This window comes from Nothobranchius furzeri, chromosome 3, assembly GCF_043380555.1.
Source record: "Nothobranchius furzeri strain GRZ-AD chromosome 3, NfurGRZ-RIMD1, whole genome shotgun sequence".
Classification (NCBI taxonomy): domain Eukaryota; kingdom Metazoa; phylum Chordata; class Actinopteri; order Cyprinodontiformes; family Nothobranchiidae; genus Nothobranchius; species Nothobranchius furzeri.
In genome coordinates, this window is record NC_091743.1 from 64,084,472 (window position 1) to 64,097,946 (window position 13,475).

At 41.8% G+C, this 13,475-nt stretch overlaps 1 protein-coding gene across 2 annotated transcripts in view; it reads left to right on the forward strand.

The window, feature by feature from the left end:
* Positions 1–13,475, forward strand: part of trim62.1 (tripartite motif containing 62, tandem duplicate 1) — a 48,513-nt gene that overhangs the window by 34,507 nt on the left and 531 nt on the right. For both annotated transcript variants that reach the window (XM_015959030.3, XM_015959031.3), the window contains exons 6-9: positions 2,807–5,804; positions 12,561–12,783; positions 12,910–13,037; positions 13,135–13,352. In XM_015959030.3, the coding sequence (XP_015814516.3) occupies positions 2,807–3,357 (551 nt within the window). In that variant the 3' untranslated portion in view covers positions 3,358–5,804; positions 12,561–12,783; positions 12,910–13,037; positions 13,135–13,352. The remainder of the gene's footprint in view (positions 1–2,806; positions 5,805–12,560; positions 12,784–12,909; positions 13,038–13,134; positions 13,353–13,475) is intronic.

Here is a 13,475-nt window from a genome sequence, read left to right on the forward strand (position 1 = left end):
GTTTGAGATTAAAGAAACAGAGAATTATTTATTCAAAGGAGTTGACTGTTGGATTTATTTTACACATAAGCAACAGGGGAGCTGCCCCCTCGGCCTTCAGTCCTTATGCAAAGCCAAGTTCTCTTCTTATTAGCTAATGTACAAATCACTCAGTGCATATTAAAGTGACAATGTGTAGTTTTTACCATTAATCTCTGGAAATATCCATAGAAATGTTGTTGTAAATGAATTAAAAGATACCCAGTTGATGAAAAATATTGGCAGTTTCATTACTATAAAAACCTGTTCTAAAATACACAGGAGCGGGCCAAGTCTCTGGGCGATGCCATATTTCCTTCTACGGAAGCCCGTGAGGACAAAACACATTTACTGATCAGTAACAAACAGTTACTAAACTTTCACCATTAATAAACGTTGTTGTTTTACACATTTACCCCTTCACTCATTGCAAGTGATGAAATAATAATAATAATAATAATAATAATAATAATAATAATAATAATAATAATAATAATGCATCTAACTTGGGGCAGGTTGAGTGGGTTATCCAGTAATCGGAAGGTTGCAGGTTCGATCCCGGCTCCGGACAGAGAATTCTGCTGTTGTGTCCTTGGGCAAGACACTTAACCCAACTTGCCTGCTGGTGGTGGTCGGAGGGACCGACGGCGCCTGTGCTCGGCAGCCTCGCCTCTGTCAGTGTGCCCCAGGGCAGCTGTGGCTACATCGTAGCTCATCACCATCAGTGTGTGAATGTGTGTGTGAATGGATGAATTCTTTACACTGTAGTGTAAAGCGCTTTGGAGTCCTTACTCTGAGAGGCGCTATACAAGTGCGGGTCATTTATCAGTCATTTATCATTTATAGCGCTTTTTAGGTCACTCAAAGACGCTTCACAAAAAGACAAAACAAGGGAATCTGGTATTCTTGTTATTTTGCTGCAGGTTGCACTCCCAGGGATTTTTTACCCTAATGGCTATCCGTTGGTAAGGTCTTACTTGAACACAAAAGTAATGCTTGCTTGCAATCATTTAGGTATGCACTGCCCCCTATCATCAGGGAAAATACACACTGTCACTTTAAAGTTCTGGTTCATTGACAAAACATTTTTAATGATTATTTCTGATTATAATCAGTCACTGAGTTTGTCATGCAGGCTTAAATAGTCTCTTACCTATCTCCTGCATTAGCTTCTGATAGAAAATAGACTGTGAAACTCTAGGATTTAAAAAGCATCGGATTGGTCATCTGCTGAGCAGTGCTGTGGTTATTTCTCCTAAATTGTAGCATTTTAAAGATCTGAATGTTTCTCAATTTTTGTAATATTTGGATGTGGAAAGATTTGCTATGTTCTGATCAGATGATGAATATTTATCTTTGTGGTCATAGTTATGTTGGTATTTTTGCAATAAATCCGCCCTGTGCCGATCCCACTGGTATAAAACTCTTTGGAATTCAGAAACGACACGTGTTGCCTCTCAGCGCCAGAGAGAATGGAAAGGACTCGTCAGTCTGAAACACTCAGACCTGTTTCCACTTGAAAACCTTCAGAAGGAGATGAAAAGGAGCTGCTCTTTCACTTTCCATCATTTAGCATCATTTTGCAGGGAAAAGTGGGACGTTTTTAGTAAGCCGAGGTGTTCCGGGTTAACAGACTTTTATCTAAAAACACTGAACGCTGTAGTAAACACGAGGTGTTGCAGGCTTTTGCACGTTTGAACCCAGAAAATGAGTTGTTATTTATTTATTTATTTTTGAGTAGTTTCTAACATCCTCCAACTTTAAGGTCAGAGTATTAAATAAGAGCGTAGTGCTCTTGCCTCCCGCGTAGGGACGGTTCCCTCTGGTCATCTTTCACTCACAGTAGAAACTAATATGCTTTTTGGATTTTTTTAAACTCCTCTTATCATTTTGCTTGCTGCCTGCTGAGTGAAGGCCACGTGGTCCTCGGGCCTCCCTTGACCGGCTGCCAAATGGAACGTTTGGCTACGATCGATCAGCAGTAGAGCACTCCTCACATTATCTTTCAGCTCTCCCAGTGCCCGATCAGAAATAAATCTCAACCCTTGTTGTTATTTTTATTCTCATCTCTCCCATATTTAGCAGGAAAGATTAAATTTTTCGTTTTTATGTCTGCATATTTCTTCATTTGACCTCAGCCAGCACGCCACATGAAAATTTAATGACTTGATTGTAAGGAACACTCAGCTTGTCATTGACCACAGTGGGGGTGTCCTGTCCACTGGTTGGCTGCCAGACGTTTCACCTCCATTCATCCCTGATGAAGTGGTTACAGAATCTGGGGAAATGTCGTACCAAACCGACTGTCTCTAGATGTTCTCTTCTAATAGTTGAACACTTGCAGCTGGTTTGGGAACAGATCCTCCGGCAGAGATCCAGGCCCGCTCCAGACCCGGGAGCTCAGGCTGCTGCTCCCATGTCTGCAATTAGTGCCTCACTGTGTTGTTTACATTCCTGGCGTGGGTTGATATTGCTGAAACGGCGCTACTTTATAGAACCCAGGAGGCCGCTGTGCGTTGGAGATCATTGTTTATGCATGAAGGTAAAGCAGATAATGCATCACGGTGTACACACACCCACACACATGCATCTGTATGTTTCTAAAACTTTTTAAAGTGTTCAAAACTTTTGTTTCTGAAATCTGCATCAGTGATGTAACGGAATAACATAAAAACCACTCATAGTAAAACTGACTTGTTTGCTTTTGCTTGTTTAGTGATTTTTGAACCAGTCTGAGTAGACGAGCAGACTTCTGCTAAAACATCTCCCATTTTCCTCTCGTTTCCAGTTCCTGCTGCGCTGACCCTTGACCCCATCACAGCCCACCAAAGACTGATTCTATCAGATGACTGCACCATCGTGGCCTATGGGAATCTGCACCCACAACCTCTGCAGGACTCCCCGCGGCGGTTTGACGTGGAGGTGTCGGTCCTGGGAGCAGAGGGCTTCGTGTCAGGTGTCCACTACTGGGAGGTGATGGTGTCGGAGAAGACGCAGTGGATGATTGGTGTGGCAAATGAGATGGTCAGTCGCAAAGGCAGCATCCAGATCCAGCCCAGCCGTGGCTTCTACTGCATCGTGATGCACGACGGGAACCAGTACAGCGCCTGCACCGAGCCCTGGACCCGCCTCAACGTCAAGAGCAAGCTAGAGAAGGTGGGCGTGTTCCTGGACTACCCCAAAGGTCTGCTCATCTTCTACAACGCAGACGACATGTCCTGGCTCTACACGTACCGAGAGAAATTTACCAGCAAGGTCTTTCCGTACTTTAGCCCCGGTCAGAGTCACGCTAATGGCAAGAACGTGCAACCGCTGCGCATCAACACGGTCCGCCTTTAAGAGCCAAACGCACTCTGGCTGCAAACGACCAAAAAGATCCTTCTATCCCAGGCGAATACACAAGGACATACGTGTTGAAAATGTTTAATCGGGTGTGTTGAAATGTTCCTCTCTTTCATTTTCATGTCGATGATTCATGTTTGATGTTAGATTTTGTCTTAAAGTGATGGTTTGCACTTGGGCTCGATTCTGCAATTTTTAAATGTGAAAATGGCGCCAAATGCAGATGGACGGACCCTCTGTCTACAGCCCCACGCCCCGACAAACTCCGCCTCCCGGTCTCCAGTCCTGATGAAGAGCAGCCACTCGTCTTCCCTCTACTGTGCTTTGCTGTCTTTGTGGAATGTGATCCATCACATCAGATCTGCTCACATCGTACTACTTAGGCGAGTTTTTGCTTTTATACGTTTCCACGTTCACGGTCTTAATTAAAATTATTTAACGTTATTACATCCTGAAGTTTCTGTCAAGGCTTCATCATAGTGAGTAAAGCTCGTGTTGGTGTGTGTGTGTGTGTGTGTGTGTTATCCATTTTACATGTGGTGGATGAATGGAAGAGGACGTTATTCATCTTCTTCCAGTGATAAATAGGGCGTGTGGGTGAGTTAGTGCAGAGATGGCTGCTAATGTCGGAGAGTGTCTTGTTTCTGTTCTTTCCCTAGAATTCATCTTTATCCCAGTTGGTTGTCCTTGTTGTTGTTGTTGTTGTTATTATTATTATTATTATTATTATTATTATTATTATTGGAAACAAAAGTGAGGCTCTGGTTTTAGAAGCATCTCAAACACTAAAGAATAAAAGTAAAACAAGACCAACTGCCTTCTTATTTTGGGTAAAATCAGGCCGAAGGTTGAGGGAAACGGTAATGATCTGATAAATGTGGGTGAACCGGAGCACTTGACTGCTTTTGTCTGCTAGTCTGCTGCTGCTGCATAGCCATGAAGCCCCCGATGGCTCCTCCGAGGCTCGGCCGTGTCCGTGTCTCCACCCCACACGCCTCAAGTGCTCTTGTTATTGCTAGTCACACACAAGTCCTGCAAAATCTCAGTGGCTCAACTGAGAAGGAAAACAGCCTTGTGTGTTTCGGTCGGGGATGAGCTCGGCTGTAATTTAGACTCCAGCTTTGGCGGATGAAGCTCTAAACACAGAAGTGTTGACCACACAATACTTTTGAGGTCAACCATGTGTTTTCCCTTTTGGCAAATCTGCAGAACAAACAGAAGCAGCAGCAAACGTCCTTTGCCTCATTTCTTTATTTTCTTGTATTTTTATGAACTTGTTTGTGTTTTATTTATTTATATATATAAAATGGAAATCAGGGCAGTGCCCTTTGCTTTGATAGGAAGTGATTCCAGTATGTGCAGTAGAAAACAAACTGGGGTTAAATTGTGTTTTCAACACACACCGATCTGCTGAATGAAGTCACCGAGCAACACCTGGTTCATGTCCCCGTGTGCGCCTGCTCACGGATTCATCTGCTAGCGTTTGGACTTAAAAGCAGTAATAAGATGTTGGCGTTCGGCCCTTTGATCTGTCGCCATGTGAAGCTCCAACAGCTGCCGGTTGGAATAGAATTTGACTCCAGGTTTCCGCACCACAGACCTCAGAGTGGTCTGCTTTATCAGTGTGAATGTGTGGATTAATGAGTTGCTGTTGGTTGCTGGTATAAAAAAAAACAATAAGATCTCTCTGATCTGTACTACGACACTTTTTAATGATCATAATGATGATTGTGTCTTTTTGACGATGGCCTCTGTTCACCTGTTGTTGTGTAAACACACTCTGTGTGTGTGTGTGTCTGCTCCTGCTGCTGGAGGATTGTGGGAATGTTTTGATGTACAATAAAAATAGTACTGTAAAACCACACACTGTTGTGTTTTTCATCAGCTCTGAGGTGGGGCAACTTAATTTTTTATTGCAACAAGCAAAAGTTTTCTTTGAAATTAATTCAGATAAGTGCCATAAAAAGATTAATATATGCATTATTTAATGGGTAAAACTAAATGAAAGAACAGTCCAGTTCCACAGCTGGAATTGGAGGCCAACGGGGATGCAGCACCCCTAGTGGTGATCATGGGTGATTGCTGCAAAAATGCCATTTTGCAGAAATCTATTTTAAAGTAGATCCAAGTGCACGAATTATTTAATTAAAAAATTACAGTGAGCTATTGATAACACAACAAATTTTTCAAAGGCGCTTCCAAGTCCACTTCTAGGAACCCAAAAATCACAATGAAATACTTTTTATGGCGAATGCTAAAAGACACGTCTCAACAGTATCCAGCATGTTTCCCTTGTTTCTCTACTCCAACAAACCTAATTCAGAGGTTTAATCACCTGTGCCAGCAGCTCATCAGTAGCCTACTAAGCACCAGCTGATTGAAATCAGGTGTGCTGAAGTAGTTAAAACTAAAACATGCTGGATACCAGCTCTCCAGGACCAGAAGTGAGTACCACTGTCTCAGCTTAATAATGTACACACACACACACACACACACACACACACACACACACAAAAGATGATGTCTTGCCAGTAAAATTGTAATTATCAAGTAATTGTTTTCGCCTTTTTAAGACACACATTTTACGACGTAGAATTTTTATTCTGAATTTTTTTTTTATTCTAAATTATGTTTTAGAAGCAGCTGGAATGAGAATTACCTCCTCTAAATCTGAGACCATTGTCTTGAGTCGGAAAAGGGTAGAATGCCTTCTGTAAGTCCTTTCTCAAGTGGACGAGTTTAAGTATCTCAGCGATAAAAGTGGAGTGGGACATTGATGGGTGGATTGGTGCTGCATCTGCAGTGATGCGGACGTTGTACCGGTCTGTGGTGATGAAGAGAGAGCTGAGACAGAAGGCGAAGCTCTCGATTTACCAGTCGATCTACGATCCTACCCTCGTCTATGGTCATGAGCTTTGGATAGTGACTGCAAAAATGAGATTGTGGATATAAGTGGCGGGAATGAGTTTTTTTCACTGAGTATCTGGGCTCTCCCTTAGAGATAGAGTGAGAAGCTCAGTCATTCGGAAGGGGCTCGGATTACACCTGTTGCTCCTCGACATAGAGAGGAGCCATTTGAGGTGGCTCAGGCATCTGGTTAGGATGCCTCCCAGGCACCTCCCTGGTGAGGTTTTCCGGGCATGTCCAACCGGGAGGAGACTCAAGGGAGGACCCAGGACACACTGGAACGACCTCCTGGTGACTCCAACCAAAGTAATTGACACTCAATTAAGTCAAGTGGCTTATGCTTCTCCGATCACGTGACACCAGTTAGGTGTGGACTCAGTTTAGTGACAATTGCAAACTAGAGTTTAATATGTGCTATTGAATTTTTGAATTTCTGTTTTTGAAAATTAAATTCTGCAGTTTAATTTTTACAGATGAAAGTTTTGCTGGTGTGTTTTAAGTTAATAAGAAACACAAGAAGAAAAAGAAGTTCGTTTTTTTTCTGTTGGCATGACGAAGCAAGGTAAAATTAAGAGAGCAATGTCTTTGGAGGCAAAGCAAAAAGCTAAAACCATTGACATCGACGCGGCCTATGCTAGTTTGAGGCTTGATTAACTAGGCTACAAAATCACAGGCTGATGGTGACCTGGCTTTGTTGCCACTGGACTTGTAAGTAATAATTTTTGTCCAACAGAGTGGATCTTTTTACTTTGTGGTTTATTTTATAATTAGTCAGCTCATGTTAGTGTTAGCTCATTGCTTGTGCTATATCTACAGAAGGCTGCAGCAGGGTTGTTTACGACTTTCAACCAGCAAGGCTTTATGTTACTTTAAAAACATTAAAAATACATCATTTCAAATAATAAATATTCAATGTCATTGATTCTATGTCTAAAATGAAGTCATATTCTGGTGAGACTGTAATTCTTCCATATTATTTTAGGTACCGGAGTCTGCCCTGAATGCAGGCAGGATCTTGGTTTATTTGCATTGAAAGCAAAAAGTTTATTAGAATAATGTTAAATTTATTGTCTTTGAACACGATTTTGAGAAAAAATACTGTTAAAAAAGGAAGGAAATGTGATTATATTGGCTTTTCTTGACAACGATGGGAGTTGTTTTCCCAAGTGAAGTCCTGCCTGTGATACTGAGGACCCAAATGGCTTTAAAACAAGCTCCCAGAAGCACTCCCAAATCCCTCGTCTTTATTGGATGTTTGGGGCTTTGTATCGGAGTTCCTGGCAGAATTCCTTCTGCAGAGATTTGGATCAGCTGGAGGTTTTTTCCAGAGAACTATTTGAACATGTCAGTAATGAGGAATCATAAGCCCAGCCCAGAAATACCAAATGAATGAACTCGTCTTGTTCCTGCACTCAGTCCCCTCATTCTGACGTTGGGTAATGAAGACAATGAATTAAAGAGGATTAAAGTAACCATCCCCAGTCGCTCAAAGCCTCATGTGCTCATTGGTAATTTTGAGATTGCTGACGGCAAACATCAGTAAACTGCACCAAACTGTTTTACAGTGAGCATCAAATTACCATGGAGACGAGAACAATGATGAAACTGAGATTTGAAAATGTAACAGACGAGAGTCAGTTGAAGGTTCTGCCTCTGCTTGTTGGAACTCGATCCAACTCGGAGCAAGTTTCGCGCCACGTTTTAGCTCCGATGAGCCAGACTCGCTGCTCTTTGCCACCCAGCTGGGAGGCGGGGAGCTGCTCCATCTCCTTCGTTCTGTTGGCAGTCATCAGTCGTGATGAATGAAAGAGACGTCTTCTGGAGTTCAGTGTCTCCTCGCTGTGGGTGAGCCAACAAGTCCGGTTCATTTTTACCCGAAACCTCTGATGAAACCTCCAAACCGTGACAGAAAGCTGATATTTGAGTCAAAAACACAAGAACACATTTTTGTTATTCAATGAGACAGCAACCATCCCCTGCTGCTTTATTATTTCACGCTTCAAAGCGTTCTGAGTCGCGTTGCGTCATGATTACAACAAACGGCACAGTTTGAAAGAAAGTGGCTTTTATTTAGAGCACAGCCTCACATTTACAACCTTCTTTCAGATCATCGCTGGAACTTTGACAGAGGAGAACGTGTTCATCCTGTAATAGATGTTATAGACCTGAGGGGGACGTGTCCATTAAAGAGTCCCTGAACTCTCTCTTGTGATTCCAGTCTGCTCCTGGGGCTAAAGCGTGATGCTTCTAATATTGGAAGAGAGGAGGCTTGCTTTTGTCACTCAGCTTTTATTTTACTGGAAAACACCAGCGGTGTATCTGTGTGTGTTATTGACGGATTATATTCTAGCTGTGTGGTTAAGGCAGGCAGATCATTTTACCCTCCAATAAATGTTTGTTTAGTGAAATATATCAAGAGTTAATTAGCAAAAACAGATATGTCAGTTTTGATCAAACTCACCAAACCATTTATAATGATGTCAGTGAAAGCAAAAAAATACAATAAAAAAAATAAAAATTTTATCAATGCCACAACTGTCGTCACTGTTCAATACATGTGCAATATTTACTGCAACAATCGTTATTATGTGCAACAACTATCAAACTCACAACACGTTTTCTATTCTAAGTTACTTATTTAAATCCTTTTGAGTGAAATCTTTTCTGTACTTGTGCTGTTGCAATAGCGTAATTTCCTCTGAGGTACTAATAAAGGTATTGTTATCTTTATTTAAAAAGAATAGTTCTCTTTTTGCAAATGAAATCTTCATGAACAAAGTATGTTAATGAAACATGCAGACAATTTAAAATGTTTGCTTTTGCTGCCAGCTACTACAACATAGTTTGTGTAGAAGGGGTAAATATTGTTGCTTTTAAGCTTAATGTATTACCTTTACTTATGACCAATAAGATGTGATATTCTATATAAATATAGAATATCACATCTTATTGGTCTTTGACTGTTTAATCAGAAGACTCTAGGATTCTTTGCTTTTTCAGTGATCAAACACACTTCGTATTAATTCAGACAAAGTCAGGTTTATAAAAAGTAAAACATTTATTTTCTAAACAAATTAAAAACAAGACAAGTTAAATAAGACGAATGTGATGGATGACGATTTAATGGTGTGTGTTTATCAGAACCTTGTATCTAGAAGAAACTGAGTTCTGGTCATGAAAAGAATTTGGTCTGCATTAAACTAACAAAGTTGGTTCTTATCAAAACCACATCAGACGCAATCATGCTGTGTCTACCTCACCCTTTTGGAGACCCTCTTCGCGGATCCGGAGGTCAGGAAGGTCGGATGACCTCTGGGCACTGAGGTTCAGTAGATTAACTGCAGCACCGACTTCTCCAGTCCAGAGATGTCACCAGGCACAACAGGTTGGAACTAGTTTGCGTCTAGAAGGACTCTTAAGGAGTCGGAGCTGTATCGGCTTTGTTCTGCAGGAACCGTTGGCTGTGTCAGCTTCAGCGGGCAGCAGGTTTTGACAGCTTGCCAAGAGATGCAGTGGTGAACATTGTGTATGAGTGTAGATAATGATTTACTTGTTAAACCAAACATTACTGGTCATAACATCAAGATGTTTCATTGTAATAATAAAATTCATTTCAACTTCATTGAATTAGGCACAGATTATTCAAACGTTAATATTAGTATTCATATAACATTTGTTCATTCAACCATATTATAATTTAATGATTAGTTAACTTATGAGTTGTAAAAGTTCATCTTTCCTGAGCGTGTGCAATCCTGCAGTCTTATCAAAAGAAGGCTTTGTTTGGAGACATAGGTGGATATCTTGTGCCACTGAAATGTCAACAGGGACTGCAGACTCTTCTGGCCTGTTGGAAGGTAGAATGTAAAATCCACTTTAGAGGACGGAATTATGTCTGTAGATGACCGGTGGCATGTAGGTCAATATGTAGGTGAAAAATTACCCTTACAGGACGTTACATATGGAACTCCAAAATGTTCAAAATTAGATGAATAAATGGATTTTATGGTGAGGTGCATTTATGGTTCTGTAGATGTTAGATGCACTAGCCACTAGGGGTTGTATGAACTAGTCGACTTCACGGCTCTGTAGTGACTTTTTATGCCTGTCATCGACTAGTCGCTGTCACATGATAATGACTGACTAGATGCAGTCCTCCAGCAGGTGATGAACCCCTGCGTCGGGAGGCAGAGGCGACGCGCTGTGCCAGAGCGTCGGTACTGACACCGGCGGTAAAACGGACATTTAACCAAACTGTGACCTTTTCCCTCTTTACCTTCCCCTCACCCCCATCCTAATCTTAACCAGTTTGCACATGCAAAGCTCTGATCGTTGATGCGCTCCAGACATCTGCGTCCTGAGCACCGCCAAATCAGGTGTCACCACCCCAAAAACAAAAACACGCGATTGTTCATGTCGGCTCATTTCCTTTCATGTTTTCTGTCTGTTATTTGTGCCTGATGCGTTTCGCTGCTGCAGAGCGAGGCGCATCACCTGTTTTGTTCTCCGGTGACGCACCCCCAAAATTCCGCTATCTCCGCTCCGCTCCGGCACAAACTCCGCAGCAAAAACGGTCCTGTTATAGTCGGCCGGCGAGCACTCCGCTGTTTTTGTGGTCGGTAGATCTTTTAGAACTGCAGTTCGAAGGTAGCTCGTGAGGTGAATATATATGAACCCAGGTAGCAGTTTTTCTTTAGGACTGAGAGGAGATGCAGGAAGATAATAAACAGGCAGGACAGAAAAATAGTCAAATAAAAACAAGCTAGTTTTTGTACCTGGTGGTTGCAACAAACAGACACCATTGAAGGTCATCAGAAGTGAGGAACAGAAAATGAAATAATTATTGTAATGTTTAGAGCAGCAGGAACTCCGAGAGGCTGCAGGCGCATCAGTGAGTTTGCGGCCGCTGCGCAGGGGGAGGGGGGAGAGGGCTGAAGCAGAAACTACCGTTGTTAAAAGAAATGTGTTTAACTTTGAAAATGTGGGCGCAATTTTAATTGTCAAAAACTCCAGCAAACCTACCCCCCAGCCCACCCCACCCCGCCGCTTCAGGTGTATGACGTCATCAACGACTAGTCGAAGTCGACTCGATTTTCATTACTTGACTGTCGACTTTAAAAAAAATTAAGTCATGCAACCCCTACTAGCCACTTGCATGACTTAATTTTTTACTATTTATCTGTCTTCTGCTTCACTACAGTGGACGGAGCGCAGCCTCCATGGTGAAATACCCGTCCATCAGGATTATCAATAACTAGTATAAATACATCACATTTATCCCTGTCCCTGTCTTCCTCGTGAAATAAATTAATGTTAATCTTACCCGGTAAAAACATGTTCGCTGCAAATCTGAAGCCTGCTAGTCAGCTTGATTGATTGATCGCTGCAGTTCACCTCCGCCCTCAGTCTCCATCAAAATTATAAAACGAGTTGAGTTTACGTCCTTGTCTCTTAGTGCAGCAAACCACGCAGCAAGCTAAAACCATTTTACTGTCAAATCAACTGAATAAAAGCTATAAAAGGCGACAAACTGGCTTGTTTTGACTACCTTCACTGGAGTTTCTATGGGTGTAAACGGTCTTTTTGCCGTCCATCATGGCAAAAGGGGCGGTCACACGAGTGGCGTGACGTCACGTGCAAAGGGTCAATTATAAATCTGTTATCTTGGATCTGTTTTTGAAGCCCATTGTTGTTCCTCATTTTGGTTCAAACACCATGTGAGACCCCATGAAAAAGAGATGAAATCTTTGTTTTACGACAAAAAATGTAAAAAAAAAAAAAAGAAATCAAATATAAACTGGGCTTAGAATGACCTTTAAAGCCACCAGCGTGTGAATCAGAGGATTAGTCAGTCAGTGGGCAGCAGTTAAAATACTTGTGGGAGTCTTTTTTTATGCAAAACACAGTTTGGGAGAATAATATTATTTCAAAAAGCTCTGAGTCACCTTGAACTGAGAACTGTTAGAGTTCATCAGATCAAAACGGATAAAAATTGACATTTTAAATAAAATATGGCATATTAACTAATGAGATAAAAGGGCAATGTGAGTTTATGATGTGGATGTAATTATTATCTATAAACATACGTTCCTTCTGAATATCAGTGATATGATTAAATTCTTTTGTAAAGTAATGAAACTTCATATATTAATCTGAGCTTGATTTCAGTTGATGTGAAAGTTTTAATGTCCTATAAAGCATACTACAAATTGTCATGATTATTTTTCTATATGTTCTTTCAAACCACATATGTGCTTGCTCTCATTAGAGTTTAATCTTTAACCTTTTCCCAGTGACGCTCCCGGACGTGTGAGCTGCAGCTGAAGGATTTGTCCACACAAGCCTGTGCATCTGAAAAGAGGAAGGCTGCAGCTGTGACCCAGCCTTCCTGTGTCCCCCTCCTGCCGGGTCTCCTGTTACCTGCTGAAAGCTCCTAAAGTCACTGGCCTGGAGTTACAGAGCCTCTTCTGGGGCAGAGCGCCATCTGGTGGTCGGATGGGTCCTGATACCCTATAGGTAAAATGTCTCCCACTTTTACTGTTTAAAAAAAATCATAAGTTTATCAGATGAAGCAACAGCTGTGTTGGAATGCAAGCAGTAAGTCATTCACAACTAATCATTTGTTTTGTTTGTTAATTTCAGGAAATTATTATATAAGCTCAGCTGTGCAGAGTTACGTCAGCGGCTGACCTGCTGACCACATCATCAATGGAGCAACAGTTCAGCCACGATGTAGGCTTCGTCATAGCCGGAGGCACAAATCACACACGGTCAGTCTTAACATAAATTTGCCGAACGTCAGGAAGATTCACTTTATGACAAACAATACTTTTAGAGTGTTCAATATACAATATTTGAATATAACAGGCACTGCTCGCCAGATTATCCACCTGGGTGTTGTCTGCCGTCTGCTGAAAACCCCTTCGTCTGGGCCGAAACAGGGCTTTCTCAATTGAATGGACTTTCCTCCAAAGGGAGACGTCCGCTGACCAAACTTGACCTCTTGGACCGGACAAATGTCAGCTTCAGAAATCACCTCTCAGGTTTCGGCACCAAAATGTTTTAAGATTCTTCTTTACCCTCAGGTAATTTCCTCTCTCACTCCGCTCCCGGTTCTTTGTGACCCTGAAAAGAGATCTACGCCTTAAGCCCCAAATCAAACACACACACACACACACAATCTTGGTTGGCCTGAGATGAGACACATG